Source organism: Squalius cephalus (genome assembly GCF_949319135.1).
Source record: "Squalius cephalus genome assembly, chromosome: 3".
NCBI lineage: Eukaryota > Metazoa > Chordata > Actinopteri > Cypriniformes > Leuciscidae > Squalius > Squalius cephalus.
In genome coordinates this window covers 4,814,367-4,834,604 of record NC_137124.1, presented here as the reverse complement: position 1 = coordinate 4,834,604, position 20,238 = coordinate 4,814,367, and the positions used below count along the sequence as shown (strand labels likewise).

The 20,238-nt window shown below is 36.9% G+C and overlaps 1 protein-coding gene and 1 long non-coding RNA gene across 2 annotated transcripts in view; both read left to right on the top strand.

The window, feature by feature from the left end:
* The window catches only part of LOC307156318 (serine/threonine-protein kinase Nek4-like), a gene marked incomplete at its 3' end in the record, with an annotated part of 945,281 nt that overhangs the window by 309,903 nt on the left and 615,140 nt on the right, over nt 1–20,238 (top strand). The window contains exon 4 of the mRNA XM_079867609.1: nt 12,698–12,797. Within this exon, the coding sequence (XP_079723735.1) occupies nt 12,698–12,797 (100 nt within the window). The remainder of the gene's footprint in view (nt 1–12,697; nt 12,798–20,238) is intronic.
* Nucleotides 12,922–19,652, top strand: LOC307155375. The gene is made up of 4 exons (XR_013820495.1): nt 12,922–16,301; nt 16,552–16,817; nt 17,708–17,768; nt 17,938–19,652. It is a non-coding gene; the product is annotated as an uncharacterized lncRNA (long non-coding RNA).

Genomic DNA, 20,238 nt, shown 5'->3' with positions numbered 1-20,238 from the left:
TATCCTAAGATTATGACCAGTTCTGTCATGTTGAGTGACATGGAAATGTTTTAACTTCCTAATGGGTCATGATACCCCCCTATTTCAGCTCAAGTCTAGCTCACAATATTTTTGAAAAATGCAACTTTAATGGGCGTGGATGGCTGTGAGAATAAGGGAGGGGAGTGTGTGTGGTGTGGCACGGCAGGGGAGAGGGGAGAGGGGAGAGCAGTAGCACCTCAATGCAGTACACAAGATCCGGGGGGAGGAGTCGGATCTTATATAAGGGGTGGAGATTGGTAGGTTTAGGGGTGGAGATGGGTAGGTTTAGGGGTGGGTTTAGGGATCAGGGGGTGGAGATTGGTAGGTTTAGGTATGTAAGGTGGGAGGAGTTGGATCTAGATCCGACTCCTCCCCACGGATTTTATGCTCTGCATTGAGGACCATCTCGGGGAGAGGGGAGAGGGGAGAACTGTCATCGTCTCCAATAATATCTGTCCATGCATATCGACTGTCACTAAAAATCAGTGGTAAAACGTGAGGAAATGCTATATTTTTTTATAGCTGGCAAAGTTAAAGTCTAATGAAATACACTGACACCTTATTTTTGTCCTTTCAAAAGTAACTGAATCCCCTGCTATATATTAGCCTACAGTACCCATACACAAAAGAAATATATTTGAAATATATTGTCAGGATATATTTTGGAATATATGCAAATATTTGAAATTGGCCCAATAAATATATTTCATACTTATATTTCATATATTTTTGTTATATTTCAGAATATATTTCAATGTATTTGGAATATATGCCACATATATGTTTGACACTTTTGGGGACCAATACAGAAAAAAATACATTGAAATATATTCTGAAATATAACAAAAATAGATGAAATATAAGTATGAAATATATTTATTGGGCCAATTTCAAATGTTTGCATATATTCCAAAATATATCCTGAAAATATATTTCTTTTGTGTATGGGTAATCATAATTCTATTCAAAACATATAGGGCCCTATCTTGCACCCAGCGCAAATGACTTTGTACACCGACACCTATTTTGCACACTTTTCCCTCCACAGACGCACGTTGGTAAATTACGAAATTAACTTTTTAATGGTTCAGCACAAAGAGGAGGCGTGTTCCAGCGCAAACATTCCCTGGTGCTATTTTGCAGTTTTAGAAAACCATACATTATTACAAGGAAAAATATTAACACACGAGGGAAATCATTGTAGTGTCCATGAAGATGTGAAAAAATAGGCATAAATCTAGCTTACACATTTACCCAAATTATTATACGCCTGTTTAACTGAAGCTAATCTGGGTGTGTTTCTCCATCCCCAATGTCACTTCTCTGTGTTTTACGGCCCTGACGAGAACGTCAGAAGCGCGTCTGCTCTTAAAGGGAATGTGAGATGTCGCTCTGATTGGTTTATTTCACGTTATGCCCAAACCACACCTATGAGTAATGAAGCTACTTTAGACCAACACATTTTAGATTTTGCCGAGATCCGCCCACAAAGTTACTTGCGTTTCAGATAGTTAAAATAGGGCTAATAATGTACATGTATAATTATAATGTCATTATAAAATATATATTTGTTAATATACACACTATAAATGCATACGCCTATATTTGAAAATAATTAATTTTCCGCTTAAAAAAAAAAGTGCCCCCTGAACCCCATAATAAAGATGGACAGTGACATAGAAATTTGGCAAATAAAACGGTCTTGCTCGATGATGAATGAGAACACAATGCCCAACAACAGGTGGTTGGAATTTAAAAGGCTGATTTTCCCGCTTCAGGGCAGTGACGAGTTCATAGTCCAGTGGTTGTCAAAACACCATTGGCACAACCTTAAGCAATGGCCCTGAACGGTGGTTTAATGCCAACATTGTGACAACGCTGTAACAACCTTCACTACACAACGTAGTTACAGCAACCTTTTGGTCATGTTGTTAAAACGTTGTTAGAAGGTTGGCTACGTTGTGCCAACGTTCTGTGTTTGCTGGGTATGGCTCTGATATGTATGTGTGTGTGTATGTGTGTGTGTGTGTGTGTGTGTGGAATGTTTTATATCAGGCTTGATGTAATTTTACTTGATTTGTGATTTAATAACTATTTCGTTTAATTGATTCGAGTACTCACATTTTCAACTATGTACACTATGTATCTCTGCTGCAACTAAACCACAACAGTGGCGTTTGTATTTATTTATTTTACATGTGGATTTTTTTGCTTCGATTGTAGCTGCTGTCATGAAATGGGACCCAGCTGCAACAGAGGCCCAAATAAAGTCTGCAGACGATCATCTGAAACATGCCACCGGGAGAGTCGGGACTTGCTGCTATAAATGAAGCTTGTGAACCTTATAGCAGCCACATTTTGTTAATTGATATGTTATACTGTTTTAACAGCATTTTATAGATTATTTAAAGGTAAATTGTGTTCATTTATACTTTACTGTTCTGGCTGTTAAGTTTTGGTCCAGCAGAACAAAATAGTAATAAAAATATATTTTGAGATTTAAATAGTTGATTTCTTGGAGTGATCAGTTTGGTTTAGAGGAAAATGGTAAGCAGTTTATTACAATTATATTGATAAGATATAGAAATGCAAGATTAGTATATACACTACACAATTTTTGCCAATTGAGTATTCAATATTATCAATATTCTTTAAAATCGTATTTAGGTCTATGGTCTGTGTGTCTGCAGTTTCATGACACGACAACCATTAACAATGAGTCGCGTTTCCACCGCAGGAACTTTCCCCAGGAACTAGGAACTTTGGGCTGGTACTCGATGTGTTTACACCGCAGGAACCAGGGTCTAAATGAAGTTCCGGGTAAATATTTGCCCCTCCGATAGTCCCTGCTCACGAGGTAGTACTTTTTCAAAGTTCAGGAACTTTCAGGGGTGGGACTTGTGCGCTGCACAAGCTGATTGGTTGTGTTCACGCCGCATTTTGGTTGGATGACTCCACGCAGCATTTTCTTTATTTTTAACCTCCCTTTTAAAAAGTGGCTTCATGCAGTAAAGTTGTCTGTCTGCAAATATGGAATTTAATTAAAAAAACTGGGGGACTGGCGACGAGTTTCAGGCTTTATTATTTGGGTATTTGTGGAAGAGGAAACTTTCTGCGCGTTCGTCACAGCCATCTCACGGCCAATGTCCGCAATAGCTGATAACATACAATTTTATATCTAACGTTAGCATTACGAGCTCTGAACACGCTTTATCAGTGCTCGTCTCTTTTCTGCCACAGCTTTTAATATTAAGTCATTATGTTTACACATTGTCATCTATTGCAAGGCAAACCATGTTACAAATTTACTATAACAGGATTGAAATAGCGCATTGAGGTTGGTAACAAACAACTATTTACAAGACTGTCACTATTTATGATTGATAGACGGGGTTCAGGCTTTTTTTAAGAGTATTTGCGCAAAAGGAAATTTTTGCGCGTTCGTCCCAGTCATCTCACAACGTACCTTGTCTAATTTTATACGCATACGAGCTTTCTGAACACGCTTTAGTATCAGTGCTCGTCTATTTTGTTATGTTAATTAGCCTACCTCGTTAGTAAACCAATAACTGCAGCACAGTTTGAATCTCCTCCATACTTATAAATGTGGCGCTCAAAACTGATTACTGTCCGTCGCAGACTGGGAGGAGCAGTTGCGCGCAGTTTACCTTCCCGGTACTTTAGACCGCGGTGTAAACGCAGAAAGCAACCGGTCTGGGGCAAAAAAGGTTCCTGGGAAAAAAGTTCCTGGGACAAATTGTTCCGGGTAATTTCGGTGGAAAAGCGGCTTAACTGTGTTTTTCTGAGAACTAACTCACTGCCACTGTTTTGAAGTAAATATTTTTTAATGTTGGATTCTTGCAAAATGCATATTGGATTTCCATGTCAGTATGGGTCTTTAACAGCCTTTGAAACAATGTCCAGAAAAGACGTATAAAAACGTTCATTCTGGCTCCTGTGAGGACGTCTTCTGGATGTCTTACAATTACGTCTAGTGTTCTAGATGACTTTTTGCTCGCTGGGCAATGTTACCGTCATCAAGATGGCAGTGTTTTCACTCTCACAATCTGAGGCTTCGAATCTTTTCCCGAAACAATCAGAGAAAAGCTTCAAAGATTTAAGAGGCTTCAGTTCTACATCCCTAATCAATAGTTTAGGCCCTTTTGCAAATGTTTCGAGAGCGTTTACTCTTGTTTTTGTATTTTTTAAATTGTTTTTAATATTATTATTATTATTATAATCTAGTTGAAATCTGGTTTATCTTAGTCTATGGGTTTGTATGGATGTTTTATTGTAATCAGTAAATTCAGTGTCCTTCAGTGAACCTGCAATGATGCTGAAAAAGTTAATAACGGCTGTAACTGTTCACTCATTTTGAGTCTGGTTTAAAACATTAACTGTATATCTGTAATGTTTTCGTGTGCGGAAAAAAAGCGCCATCTTGAAACATCATTTGCATGTGTATTTTGTTCTTCCGGCTGTTTGATCTGTTCTTCCTCTTTTGAGGCGGGACTCAGAGAAGAAAGAAGAAGAAGGGCGGAGCATTGAAAGTTTGATGTTGTTCATTTTGGCTGATTTTTAACGATTTAGACCTTGTTTGCCTGTTATTTATGTTACGAAAATGGTTTAAACTAAACAGAATATATTAGTTCCGTACGTTAAGTATAATTTAGTTTCTATCGTCGCGCTTTAAAACTCTTCAAGCTCGAGCTTCGTCAGTTTCAATTTTCATGAGGACGCAAAATACAGAAGAGCTTCGATCAAGACTGCAACCAGGTTTGTCTAGTATGATGGGTTACTAGTGTACAGTTTGCAATAACTGATTGAATTTGCGAGGATTAAGTAATGACGCACCGTAAACCTGACAAAAACGAAACCGAAAGGGACATTTGATATAGGCCTATTAGACTTTGTTTGGAATAGAAATAAGCGTAAGCTCGTGATTCGGCTATATGATTAGTGTCTTCAGTATATATATAATTTTTACTCAAAATGAGCCCTTTGTAGAGAAACTTGAAACTATATTTTACTGATATTACTGACCCGTTTCCACAGAGATGTTTGATTGGTCTGTTGAGGCTAAAGTGTGTCTTTATATGGCCATGTGCAACTATTATTTTTTTGCCTTCAATATCGTAACTTTTCAAGAAACAAATGAAAATATAAATACACGGTGAATAATATGTCGTTGAAACCAGAGAAAAAATAACTCAGTCACGTGTGTTGTATTTGCCAGAGTTACTTCCTGTGTTTTTACAACTGAGGTGGTGTTTTGGATTGGAAGAACACAGAAACGTATTGTTAACTTGTTTTATGTAGTCCAGTGACATTTAATAAAGTATTGTTTAAAACCAATAAGAGCTTCTGTAGACGTCTGACAGAGATGCAGTTTATCTGGTTAATAACAAGTGAAAAGCGCAGTGAATGCAGCATTTGAAAAAGACAAGAGGTATGAAGTGATTGGCTGCCAAAAAACACCCTTCAATCTTTAAGGTTTTAAAAATTCATATTTTATTCATTTGTTTTCATTTATTGTATTATTTATTTTAGAGCTTTTATAGGAGACCATTTAAAATACATCTTATTTTGTCATAAACACAAAATACCTTCAACAGTTTTGTTTTATAACACACATCTTTTTACTGTGTGTGTGTGTGTGTGTGTGTGTATATATATATATATATATATATATATATATATATATATATATATATATATATATATAGATAGATAGATAGATAGATAGATAAACAGATAGAGACACACACACACACACACACACACACACACACACACACACACACACAGAGAGAGAGAGAGAGAGAGAGAGAGAGAGAGAGAGAGAGAGAGAGAGAGAGAGAGAGACCTATAATTATATTATATATCAAATTGTTTAAATACAAAAATTGGGGGAAAAAAAATCTGAGTAATGAGTGTTTATTTGTAATTAATTATTTTGTGTTTAGCAGATAACTGAAGAGTTGTGGAGGTCTTCTGTGAGGAGGAAACAAGATGGAAGCAAACCCTGTGAGTTAAAGCTTATGTTCATTAACCTTATTTGAAGACGTAAAACTATTAACCTGCAATAGTTTAATTTTAATACATTTGATGTATGATGATTTGATAGATCTGTTATTGAATTTGTAATCAATTGTAAGTTCTGTAACAAGTATGGCACCGTATACCAAAATATTTGTTGTTGATATTTTTTTTTTTTTTTGCCTTTGTGCAAAATGGAAATGCTATTTTAAATACTATACAATTAAAAAGGTTGACAGATGAGAATATAAATGTAAAAGTAAACACATCTTAAAGGTATAGTTCACCCCAAAATTAAAATGATCCCATGATTTACTCACCCTCAAGCCACCCTAGATGTATATGACTTTCTTCTTTCAGCCAAACATAATCAGAGTTATATAAAATAATATCCTGCTCTTCAAAGCTTTATAATGGCAGTGAATGGTCCCTTAGGTTTTGAAGCCCCAAAAAGCGCATCCATCATCATAAAAGTAATCCATACAACTCCAATAAAGCGAATGTAATGTTACGTGACATTGTTTACAAGCTGTTTTATTTCTGCGGATGAAACACTGATTGAGCGATTACTCCAGATACTTTTCAGTAAGTTGTTCTGAATCTTTCAACGCTCTGATGTTCATTCATGTTTATCCTGTTAATGATAGTGAAGAGGAAGATATGATAGCGTTATATCACGCTTGATTCACTCATCTCAGTGTCAATCCCTTATCAAAAGAGTTACATTATTAACAGACTTTAATGTGACTTAACCACCACTGTGAAACTACAGCAAGAGTTCCAACAACACTTCTTTATAATGATGGATCGTCCTCTAACATCCTTTAGAGTCACACACAAACATAAAAAATCAGCATATCAATCTCAACAATGGTGAAAAAACAGCTACAGAAGTCACAGCAAAAATACAAGCAAATAAAATACTGTAGAGCATTTTGCTAAAACTTTGTTTTTTTTTCAATATATATATATTGAAACTTTGTTTTTTTTTTACAATATATATATATATTGCCTATAATTGCGCAGCTCCCCCTTGTCAATGATCTAGCACCCCCTCAGCACATGCGTTAAAAATGATCTGGCGCCACCCCTGATGTACTTGTAGTTTTGCAGACTTGGTCTGAAGATTCGGCACATGAGTGAATGCTTTAACTGAGTGAGCCTCAAGTAACACTTTTACTGTGCAAGCAATTAAAAAAAATAGCCAGAGAAAAACCCAGACAATTTCCAGTAAATTTAGATTTGCTCTGCAAGTAGTCTGGCAAAGAGCTCATTCAAGCCCATTTCTAATCCGTCGAAAATGCGGCACCAATCAGAAATGTTGGGGCGGGCTTTACACAATGACGATCGCTCTGATTGGTTAAATGTCTATCCAATTGCGCCCAGAGGCATTTGAGCGACGTCTGTTGGTGAAGCCACCAACTTTTAAATGCATTATTATATTCAAATTGCAAACACATGAGGACAGTCTCCATGAAAGACCCACTGGTAGATGAACGTGCGACTACATTTCTCTCCGAAACGGTAGGAAATTAAATTCGATTTAATAGAGGATTTTAACTGTGACACGATGATTGACAGGGCAGTTTACGTGACAGGATGCACGCGACAGATCCGTCCGATAAAGATGACGAAGTAGTATGTCCCAAAGTTTGCCTACTTTTTTGCTACACATTCAAAAGTAAATACCTTTTCTTCACAAAAAGTGTACATACTTTTATGGCGTAGTGTAACTTAGGCGAATTGGGATTAGGGGTGGGAGATATTGACAAAAATGAATATCTCGGTATTTTTTTCCAATATCTCGATATCAATATTCAGACGATATTTTTGCCATCCTTCAAAGAAATGTGTGCAAACTGGCAAAGAAGGTCCAGTTGGTCTTTTGACTTGCTGCATTTGACCTATTATTGTAGGCTATAGAAAAAACAATAAAGGAGCTAACTAAACAGAATCTGAGGTAGCCCCTACTTTTTCCACTTACAAAAAAAAAAAAAAATGGAACTAGGCACTTCTGGCAACAGTGATTATTAAATCAAACAACAATATTGTTGATGATAAATTGAAAATTTTTCAAAATGCTATAAATCCATCCATTTTTTTCACCAAAACGCTATAAATCCATTTAATTTATTTTTTTAAATTGATGGTTTGTCTTTTTAAAAAAGTCTTTTGTCTTTTATTTTTCGTGTTTGCATTTATGAGGAAAAAACAATATTACGTGACAGTTCTCCATTATGGGCGCGAGTGCTCTGAAAGCTGCACTAAGACTTTCAAACTTTAACAGAGACCTCAAAACAGAAAGCACAAAGCCTTTCTTTAAAACGAATTTCGTTTTGTATTAATTGTATCTTAATTTTAATACATTTTTCATTGACACATTTCCTGGATTTAATACATAAAAAGTAAATATAGGCTAGCAATCACAACATAAGGTGCTTGAACTGGAGATCATCATGAACCGGACCGTAGCCTACTCGCCTCACAGGCCTAACAAATGTGAAATATATTTACAAGAAGCTGGTTCTAAACAAAACCATCCAAAAATAAAAGAAACTATGTAGCCTAATAATTGTGCATTTCTCCGGTGCGTTCACTAGCCTACTGCGAAGATCGCGAGTCAATAGCCTATCGTCAACTTCATCTTTGCCAGAAGTTAATAAACAATTAAAATGTCTTATTGCAATAGTTTACATATTCATAATCATTACTTTTGCTGGTTCTTTGAGGCAGCTTTTTAGGTTTATGGCGTTTTGGAAAAGAGCTCTTCACGTAGGCTACAAACACCGTTTCACCAAGGCACAGCAGCCCTTCAGCACATAAGAACAAAAAGAGAAAAAGCACGGACTTACTAATTACGAAACGTTGATGTGGTTGAACAGCTGAAACAGTCACAAATTCCTCTGCAACTCAAACCTTCTCAGTACGAGTTATGAAGGAAGAGAACAGCATTACAGTTTTCAGCACGTCCTCCTTTGATTGCTGTGTTGTGACTGAAAAAGTGCATGCAGGAGCACATGCGCAAAACGTAGGTTTGTAAAATGTCCTTTTGTAAAATGACATATGATAAAATAAAAATAATTCATATATCATTTTACAAAACGGTTTTGCAGCTTCTGCGTGCACTATTTGGAATTTACGTATGAATGTGTGTTTTTGACGACATGGGACCATGGGCTGGGCCACTCGGAGGTTGCTTCCGGGAATAGTACTGCCCTGTATTAAAAATCGCTACATATAATTGTTTAGAAGGTTATAGTGTGCGTTATTTTTCTCTTTAACTTCTTTCAGCTCTTTTCATATTTGGGGGGTCGGATTGTACAAATTATGAAATATTCGATATCCCAATTTTGCATATCGGATATTGGATATTTTGGTCTAAATGAAATATCGCCCACCTCTAATTGGGATGCAGCTAGTGCTGGCGGGTTGACCAAAAATTGATATCACGTTTTTTTTCAAAATTGTGCCGGTTTATGGTTTATGACGGGGTTTTTTTTCATGCATATACAGGTGTTCAATTCATTTTCTACTGGTTGAGAGAGGAATTACTGCAGTAAACTGACTTGGGATGGTCTACTTTACTGTCATTAGTGAATATTGTAGAATAATTCCACACTAGTAATACAGGTTTGCATGGCCCCAGAAAATTATGCTGTTGTTTACAAATAAGAGCCATTCATGATTCTAATGAAGTGAGGAATCAGAATGCAAAGACAATTGCAGTCAAAATACAGAACTTTTATTTTTATATTTTATTTTGAACAACACAATTAGAACAACTTGGAATACTTTTGCTAGTTCAAGTACAAGCCCAGGAACATTGCATGCATTCAAGTAAATATAAAAAGAAAACTTGTCTTGCATTGCTTTTGAGGTCTATAAAAACAAAATTATGTATCGTTTGCTTTTTCTGTCGTAGTAAGTCCCTTTAGCAAACGCGTCTTTAAGTGACATTTGGCTCGACTTTTCTTTAGCTTTCCCCGTGTTACCTGCTGATGTGGAGGGCGCTGAGTCCGCGGCTGACTTTAATTTAATACATTCTTGATATTCCAAGACGTGTTTGCGGCTAAGGTGCTGGAGCAAATTGCTCGTGTTGCCGCCTTTGGCGAGAATTTTAGCCCGACAGCACTTACATAAAATGGTTGGTTGGTCGACGTTGGATTTTTGGAAACCAAAAAACCTCCAAACAATAGACCCGGCTCCCCTTTATGGCACAAGTTCTTCTATGTCATAATTCTGACAGCAGCATCCATCGTCCCTGTAACGTAACAGAGCACTGCTGTTTGTTTACCCTCACTCGTCGCTGCTTAGAAGTGCAACATTGTAAAGGGTCCGTCTGAAAGAGTCGCGCGGCGCAGCGTAACGTTCATTCCGAACGTTGTGTAATTTAATACACCGGTATGGCGGTTTATTAAAAATCAATATCGTAACGAAAATATAAACCGGTTTTCGGTTTGAACCGGTTTACCTCCCAGCACTAGATGCAGCATATGGCTTTACACATGATGACGATCGCTCTGATAGGTGTAGGTCTATCCAATAGGCTATGTGCACAAGCGTCGCGACGAACTTCCGCTATTGTCAGTTGTTGGCATATCAGTTTCCGGTTTACGGCCGCTTCATAGGCATCCGCTGTAAACAAACAAGATGAGTGCTGCTGTTGTACGAAATAAAGAGATATTATGTGCGTGACACATCTAAGTTTCTAAGAACTGTAGGTGGATCTTACGGCCGTTTCCCACATACTCCGTGTGCAGTGTGTGTGTGTGTGTGTGTGCGGTGCAGGAGCAGCACGCGCTATAGTGCTTCATATATGATGCGTTTGCAGTGAATAACTGATTCACGGCTGTACCACAAACACTTACTATTTTTATTTAAAATCCAGAAGTTACGCTGCAACTTTTATTTAATAAAATGTTTTTTCAGCATTGCGATTCTCTTTGTACACATATAACCTACACTCTTTAATGGACGCATGCACGTTTAAACACAATTTAAACATCGTAGGGCTATTATTCCATGCATTACTTATATTAAGTTGCTCAAGCAAGTGGTCAAATATTTAACTGTAAATTGACAAAAACAGCCGACTCTCATGCCTTTTCTTTTCCATTTAAATTTTAATAAAATAAATCTTGCATGTCACAAAGAACTTGTTTTTCCACCTCCACGAATGAGACTACCATTTATTTAATTAAACGCATTTATGGTGAAATTACTACATTTTCATGTCAATCTTTGTTAATTTTGACCACGAAACATGCGCTGTCACTTTAATTCAGCGTTTGCAGCACAGCAGAAATAGACTCGGTGCGGAAACGATCTAGATAAATTGTAATTTGTCAATAAATTATAGTAATCTCACCATAAATGCATTTAATTCTATAGGCCTACTACTATTTTTCACAGTCATCTTTTTACTTTTAGAAGACCGGGGTAAAGCAAGGTAAACTACAATTTACTTCAACAATGCGACATTATGATCAACACTCTCATTCATGGAGGTGGAAAAACAAGTTCTTGTTTGTCCGGTGGAAAATTGCGCTAAAAATAGCCACGAACTGGTGTAGAAAGAAAGTAGAGCCTCAACTAGATGAACAAGAGGGTAACGTTAGCTTAGCTAACTGCTAGCTGCAATTTCTTATGGTTTGATCTCTAACACAAGTAATGGCTGTAAAATAAATCCAGCGACTGAATTCTAGAGGACCATAGCTTTCAAACAAGGTATAGCATGTGTATGTGTCCTGTAGTGAAACCATTACAACATTAGATGTTTGTGGCTAATGTAGGCTAAACACTACACATCGGCCGGGCTGCGATCAGACAGGCAGACGGGTCATATAAACACCTAAAAGTCGTTTAAAAATTACCCAGAGAAACAGTGCATTGCTGTGCTGTTGATACACACGTACATAGCACATTTGGCACAAATTAGCTTATCTTATGTGACATTTTATCAGTGAGACTTCTCTGCAGTTCTCCTCGAAATTGAATGAGGGTCCACTAAACCGGAAGTTGGTTTACAACGGAAGTACTGGACAGAAGTAAAAGTGGTGAGAAGGTGAATAGCGCGTGCTGCTCCTGCACCGCACACACACACACACACACACACACACACACACACACACACTGCACACGGAGTATGTGGGAAACGGCCGTAAGATCCACCTACAGTTCTTAGAAACTTAGATGTGTCACGCACATAATATCTCTTTATTTCGTACAACAGCAGCACTCATCTTGTTTGTTTACAGCGGATGCCGATGAAGCGGCCGTAAACCGGAAACTGATATGCCAACAACTGACAATAGCGGAAGTTCGTCGGGACGCTTGTGCACATAGCCTATTGCGCCCAGAGGCATTTGAGCGACGTCCGTTGGTGACGCCCCTTTGGAAATGAGTTATTAATGAAGCTTTGCCAGACCATAACTCAGTTACTACTGAGAATGGTCTGGTTTTAACCAGGCTATTAAAAAACTGTAATGTTTCATAATCAGAAATTCAATAACAAGTTACCACAGATTTAAGATTCACAAGGAATATTTAGTTTTAATATTTGTTTTCATTCAACAATATTTAATATGTGAATTTCATAGATTCTTTATTAAGAGGACGTATTTTCTCCCCCCTAAAGATGCATCACTATCGCAAACTCCCTGATGCCAGTGATGTCTGTGTTGACAGTGGTTTCAGTGATTCCTCAAATAGGAGCATTGGACTACCTCCTTTATTCGGTAAGTAAATTTCATTATGAATTTGAGCAACAATAGTTTTATGTTAGCAGCTTTAAACATCAAATCACCCTCAGAAAAAGACAAATTGTGTTTGTACTAAATTTATTTGAAAACAATCATGTTTAAAGGGAAATTAATATTACATTTAGTCCTGTGTATTTGTGTATTTAATATCGATTGATCCATAAATTGAATGTGCTAAAATGCATCTCGATTCTCTCTTCTGAGCTTATTATATTTTTTCTTCAAAATGATTTATGATTTGATGGAATCCGAGAAAAAATGACACGCTACACATATTTAAAGTTCATAGTGAAAGTCAATTTTCAGAAAAAACATACTTTAAAATCCCTTGTAATTAGGGCTGGGTATCGTTAAAAAAAATTCGATATCTATACCTTGACTGATACCGGTTACTGAACAATACCTTTTATCGATACCAATTTTATGAAATCCGATACCAAAAATATGAAATTACATTATATATTAGCTAAAAAAACAACTTTTGTTGGTTTGTCAGCCCAATGGTGACCCACAAAACTCAGTTGTACAGTAAACTACTGGCTACAGTGTTTTCCCATTACATAACTGTTTTTTAACTTACTGTTTATTACTTTTATTATTATTATTACTTTTTAAATACATTTCATGGGTGTGTCTTTTTATCCTACACCTTTAATATGGGATCAATATCCCGTCAAACGAATTGCAGTCACGGATACAAAATTAATAAGCACGAATCAAAAATATAAAAAACACATGTAAAAAAATATTGCACAAAACTTAAACTTATGTTCATGTTTTCTTAAAAAATAATTTTCCTTGATTTTATTACTCTGTACTTTGTGCTCTCTTTCATTTTTTGCTCTTATTTTACTCTTTTGGAGCTTCTGCTGTTTTTCTCTTCGCTCTTCTTCCACTTTCTGCGCTTGCTCTTCCAAATGTTGTAGTTCTAGTTTCACTTCTCATGCATTGCTCATTCATATAAGTGAAGATAAGAGTCAGCTCAGCTGGCAAAATTCTTTCCGTGTCAGGACACCGTTAAACTGCACGTGTGCCTGCAACTCGACCTGTTACCGATATACGTCTACCTCGATCCCTTTTAGTAAAATTTTTCATCTTATTGTGACTGAGCTGAGGCAAGTGGCTTTCGGAGAGAGAGACGACAGAGGTCGCTAGCCTAATATGAATAAAAGTTTACAGTTTTGAACAATGTACTCTTATTTGTATGACCCCAAAAGTATTAAGTTATTTTAGCTGTTGTGAGAAAAATAAAACAAAGTGAACGTGCTGCCGCGTTTGTCGAACGCTACTGTAATTCAACATGCCAGAATAAAGCACGATTTTAGAACAATGCATAGCGCCACTCATCGTGGTGTGCCAAAATACTAATTATAAACTGCAATATTTCATTCAAACCAATCCCAAAACGCTTTGTGACATTTTGAAAAGCCGTGCATTAAAGGGCACCTATTATGACCTTTTTCACAAGATGTAAAATAAGTCTCTGATGTCCCCAGAGTGTGTATGTGAAGTCTTAGCTCAAAATACCCAACAGATAATGTTTAAATTGTCATTTTTTGGGGCTCAGAAAAACACACTTTAGTGTGTATCCCTTTAAATGCAAATGAGCTGCTGCTGCTGGCCCAGGGGGCGGAGCTTCATGAGCTTGCGCTCAGAGTCAGGACAATCTCATCTGATAATATGTGACCAGTCACGGAAAGTACACTGTAAAATATTTCCAGACTTTCACAATATTTAACTGTGTTATTTTACAGTAAAATACTGTTTTAATTGATTTACTGTAAACAATTGTAATTTCACAGTAATGTGGATTCGCTCACTGACATTTTACTATCTGCTGTGATATGACAGCAAATTACTGTAAAAAAAAATGGGCTGTTCAGCTGAGAACGAAGACCCCACCCAGATAGCAAGCACAGTTGGGCCAACGGCTTTTTCTGTATGGGCCAGCCTGAGCCTCGGCTGAAATCAGTTGTAATGGTGTCAGGTCCATACTCGGTGTAGCTGTGACCCGAGACTCGGTGTAACTTCGACCCGAGTTCGTTTTGTCACAAGCAGGCCACGAAAAAACTGAAAAAAAAAGATTTTGGCGGTTAAATCCTGAGGATGATCCAACAGACGCGTCGCAGACCATTTCGTTTCCGAGAGGAATCATTCAGCTGAAAAAAACGGGTAAGTAATTTAATTCATTTATTGTTCTGTTGTTTGATGTTTTAATTGAGATGGTTTGCGATGGTAATTAGGCCTTCGTAACATCAGAATACCCATTCGGTCGCGGAGATACGGAGTGTTGATGAAAAGGCCTAACGTTACGGTTTCATTTTAGGATGATTGTGTATTTGTTTTATTAGAAAAACTGCTGAGCTGGATCCAGTGCACTGCAATGTTGGCTAATGAAATTATATTTAGTAGTTATATTCCATTTTGTTTGCTAAAATTTAGTCAGTTATTTCGTCTTTTTCAACGAGTGATTATCAAATCATAGGAGTCGGACTATGCTTTCGGTGCATAGATTTGATTCACTAACATTTCAAAAGAGTCATTTACTTGTGAATCGAACTACTACACTGACCACCACGCTGCTGTATAACACCCGCGGAGACAACTCATTATATGTACAATCTGAAATTAAAAAAGACTTATTTTGTTGTAGCTAACACTTCTGTGGGGAGCTCCGAAACGGGAAAGCGTTATAGATAAGTGCAGCTTATTAATTCTTTGTCTTTTGCTCGACTTTTGTTATTGAATGTTACGTTAACATAAGCGTAATTTGCTTTAGAGCAGGTGCACTTTAGAGTGAAAGAAAAAATGAAAGAGTATATATCACTGTATAATGCGATTAAAATGGTTTAACATTTTACTGCAGTGGGGATATATGATGATTATGAGCGAACATACTAACTTAATTGATGTTTATCTGATCGCACTGTTTGGAATCTGACACCAACAGTTTTTGCAGTCTTGGTTACACTTTATAATAAGGTTTTATTTTGTTAATATTAGTTTTCAACATTAGTTAACAGAGTAACCATGCGTAATACTTCAAAATGTATTAATCTTGGTTCATTTTCATTTTGACATTTAAAATAAAACAGTATTTGTTAACATTAGCACTGTGAACTACAAGAACAAACATTGAACAGTTGTATTTGTATTAACTAATGTTAACAAATACTGTAACAAATGTATTGGTTATATTAGTTAACACATTAATGTTAACAAATGAGACCTTATTGTAAACTGATACCGATATTTTGCATATACTGCTGCGTGAACTCTGACAACAACATTTATCAAACCTATGCACATAAAAAACGAATACTTAAGATTTAATAATGACTTCACAATATGTATTCCTTTATTTAAAAGATGCAGTTCAGAGAAACCCTGACAGCTAATGCTGCTGAAATGGAGGTCGAGGGATCATGGACTGGTGGATCCAGCCGTCTAACTGGCAGTAGATCGAGGAGCAGACACAAGGTAAGTCTTCCTAGTGTTGATCAGGAGGCAGACGCACTCTGGCAGTTTAAATCTATATTAAAAACACACCTCTCTAACCTAGCATAAACATAATACATTTATATCATTAAAATCCCTATAATCCTATATAATTCAAAAAGGATTGTTAGGCCGCATAAATTAGCTCAACCAGAACCGGAAACACTTCTCATAACAATGAACAATGGCATTTTTGCTAATGTTAGTCTCTCTGTCTCATTCTTATCCCGAGGTTACTGTTGTCAGCCGGATCTAGTCCGTATCCAGATCAGATGCTGGACCTGCACCCTAAGATGAACACAGTGAGCCCTGAATGTCAGAAGAGACCATGACAACTAGACGAGACCTAGAAACAAACGCCTGTCAAGACCTTGTTGACACAACAGTCATCGGCACAGTCATCGGATCAGATCCACGAGAACCAGACCAGTCCTCCACACAGACCCAACGGCCAGCTTCAACTCCTCTCCCACCAATTGCCAGCGTGATCTTATGAAGGTAAAAGAGTAGCAAAACTCGAGATTAGATGTGAATTTGAGAACTTGTACAATTAATATTTGTACTTGTACACTAAAATTTACACTCACATCTCCAATGTGAAAACTTGTTGAATGTTGAGATCAGCACTTGCAGAAAATAGTCACAAACATGCATTCTGAATTTTAAGCTGCAGATAGTTACAAATGCAAAAGTCATTCACAGAAATACAATGACAGACACAAACTTGTATTCTTTCATTCACATTCGCAGCACAACCTCAATTAAGCACTTCTCAAATCTGCCATTGCAATATCAAATCTTCACACATTGACTTTCGCAACTTTTTTTGCGATATATTAGATGCGTAACTAACTTTTGCATTTTCAAACTCAGTGGCAGTAAGAGAGATAGGCGCGGCAATTTGAAATGGCAGATTTGAGAAGCTGGAAGTGCCTAATTGAGTGTATACTGGGAATGTGAATGAAAGAGTACAAGTTTGTGTCTGTCATTTTATTTCTGTGAATGACATTTTAACATTTGTGACTATTTATCTGCAGCTTAAAATTCAGCTGGTCCAAAATGCATATTTAGGCTGCATCAAAATAATCCACACGATTCCAGTCGACAAATAAAAGTCTTCTGATCTGAAACGATTGATAATTTTTATAAACAAAACGATAATTATGTAGTTTTTAACTGCAAACGCTCACCTTTTCCATCACTCTGTGATGTGCACTTGGTTACGTGTCTTGTAATCGCATTACGTTACGCTTTTGCAAGCGTGCATTGCATTTCTTTAATTAAACTATCACTTTTTGAAGTTTAATAATCCTATTTCACTCTATATCATGACTCTTGTTTTTCTGTCCATAACATTAAGACTATTTTTAAAACGCCTTATGTTAAAGGGTGCTCATTCCTGTTTCTGGATATCTGTCCCAGCAACAGGACCAGCACCTCTTACCTAAGGTATTTTGCATGTGCTGTTGTGATCAGCAAATGTGGAAAAACTTAATGGATTATTGAAAAATAATCACTGTAAAATATATTGTGAAGTTAGACTGCTTTTTCAAATTTATAAAAATAAATAGGGAATCTATCAGACTCTGAAATGTAACTTTTTTACTTGTCGTCTTAGGTGCTTCCTGGGCATCAACCTTACAGGATCTAAATCCAAAAAGAAGCAGGGTGGCATCGATCAGCAAGTTTGTTCTCTATTGCGAAAACTTGTGGATTTTGAATTGATGGCAAAGCAGATTTTGTGCTTTTTTTCCATTTGCTCCCTCTCTTTGTTCTCATTGTTGCCTCTCTTCATTTCCACCTGCCATATGGCCAATGAATATTTTGGACTGCCCTTATGGTTGAGACCTTCTACCTGGCTATTGTTTTGGATTTTCCCTGTGTTTATTGGACTGATAATCTCGTTGCCTACTCCTGCCTGCTCTCACACTTAATCTGCCTCATCCTTCTGGGGTCGCTGCCAGTATAAATGAATAACAGTTTTGTTTTTTGGGTCCTTACCCATTACCTGACCTGTGCACATTCATAAGGTAAAACACACATTCACAAGCCAACATGCATTCAGCATACATACACATTCACCTTTACCAGTTCTTGTGTCATTGCATTTGGAAGAATTAGAATTAGAATCTGTGTTCTGAGAATAGTGTCAGTCAAGTTAGAGTTTGGGATGTAGTCCTAACACCTTAATGCAACATGTTTGTTGTGATATTATTGTATCAATTGTAAAAAATAAAACAATTGAGGAAAGCATTGTTTAATCTTGTTTTTTTTATTACTACTTTTCTTTGATCACATTGCATTGCTGTATTTAATTGTAACTTTACAGTTAATTACTGGCTACTAATTGCATTACTTTTACAGCCGAAACACAATAAATCACTGTGAAATTACAGTAATAATGTGATATAATTAACTGTGAAATCACTGTACACAAGTGTAATTTTACTATAATTTACATTAAATTTCTTACTGTAAATTACTGTGAAAGTAATGCAATTAGTAGCCAGTAATTTACTGTAAAATCACAGCAGAATTTTTTACAGTGTAGGGACACAAGTCGGTTCTGGGGCATTTTGAGTTATTCGCAGATTCTGAAAGTGTAGTCTCCAAGCTTTCCAACGATGTGTAACACAAGGAAATCTGATAATATTTGGAGAAGTTATGGCCATTTAAAGGTAGGCACTCAAAAACGCACAAAGGGGAGAAAACAGAGTCTGAAGATTCTCACCTTTCTCCTGCTGGGAGTGACAATAGGGCTCATTTACATCTCATTTAGATAAGCCATACCCCCCTGTAAAGCTGTAAGCACGGGGGGAGCAGAAAGGCCAGGAAAATGTGCCATCAAATAAAAAATAAAAAATAAAGTTTGCAGGTAATATATAAATAAATGTCTCTTAGCATCTACCGATAAAACTGTATAGGCAACTCTTGTGTACACTGAATAAAAAATAAGATAAACTCTAGACAATGTTCAAATCAAAAACAGGATGTGCTATGTGAAATATAGGCTATAGTATGAGTAGGCTATTAGTAGGCTATAGCATTCATTTCGTTCGTTTTTTAAATAAGATACTAGCTGAAATGTGTTTTTTTTTAATCAAGTGATCAAAGTGCTCGTTGCCGCGGCGATCAGTGGCGGCGCAGATGCAGTGTTTTCTCGTGTGGCTCGTGCACACACCCCATTGTCTTCACTCGACGCACGCTTCAATCCGTTGCGCATACTCTCTATTCGTTCTGTTTAATATCACAAAACCTAATGCAAACGTTTGCGTGTCCCTGCTTGATATACAACCACTGCTGAACATAATCGTTTTGATGAGAGAAAAAAGCTATACGAAAAAAAAAAACCTATACGAGGGCGGGTTCAAACTCAGACCCTCTGACACGACTGGCGAACGTTGGCGAACTGTTGCTCAACCATTAAGATCCACATTAGGTACGTTGGTGGATCTATATATTGGCACTGACAACATGCATTTGGCTACATTTCATTAAACGACAAATTAAACCCCATGTAACCTACTATTTAAATCGATTGCTGGACATCGTAATGTTATTGGCGTCCATCTTAATTGAATTTTGAAATCAGATAGAGCCGGCCAGAGCGCTGCATGATAAGTAGCCACGCCGGCTTATTCAGTATGGAAATACACACCGACAATGACACGCCCCTACTGTGTGCTAGAATCTCCGAAAAACAAGCCGATTTCAAAATCAAAATGTACGCTTTTAAATATACCAATACTGCTATCTCAAACATGCAGAGGCTTCTTCGTGATCTCAACAAACAGATTCTGCAAAAAAACGAAAATCACAAATTTTGAAAAAAAAAGCTTCTTTCTCATTTTGCTCGAAAGTTGTGCTGCCGACTTGTGTCCCTGGTTTCCGTGACGGGTCACATATCAGAACAGAAACT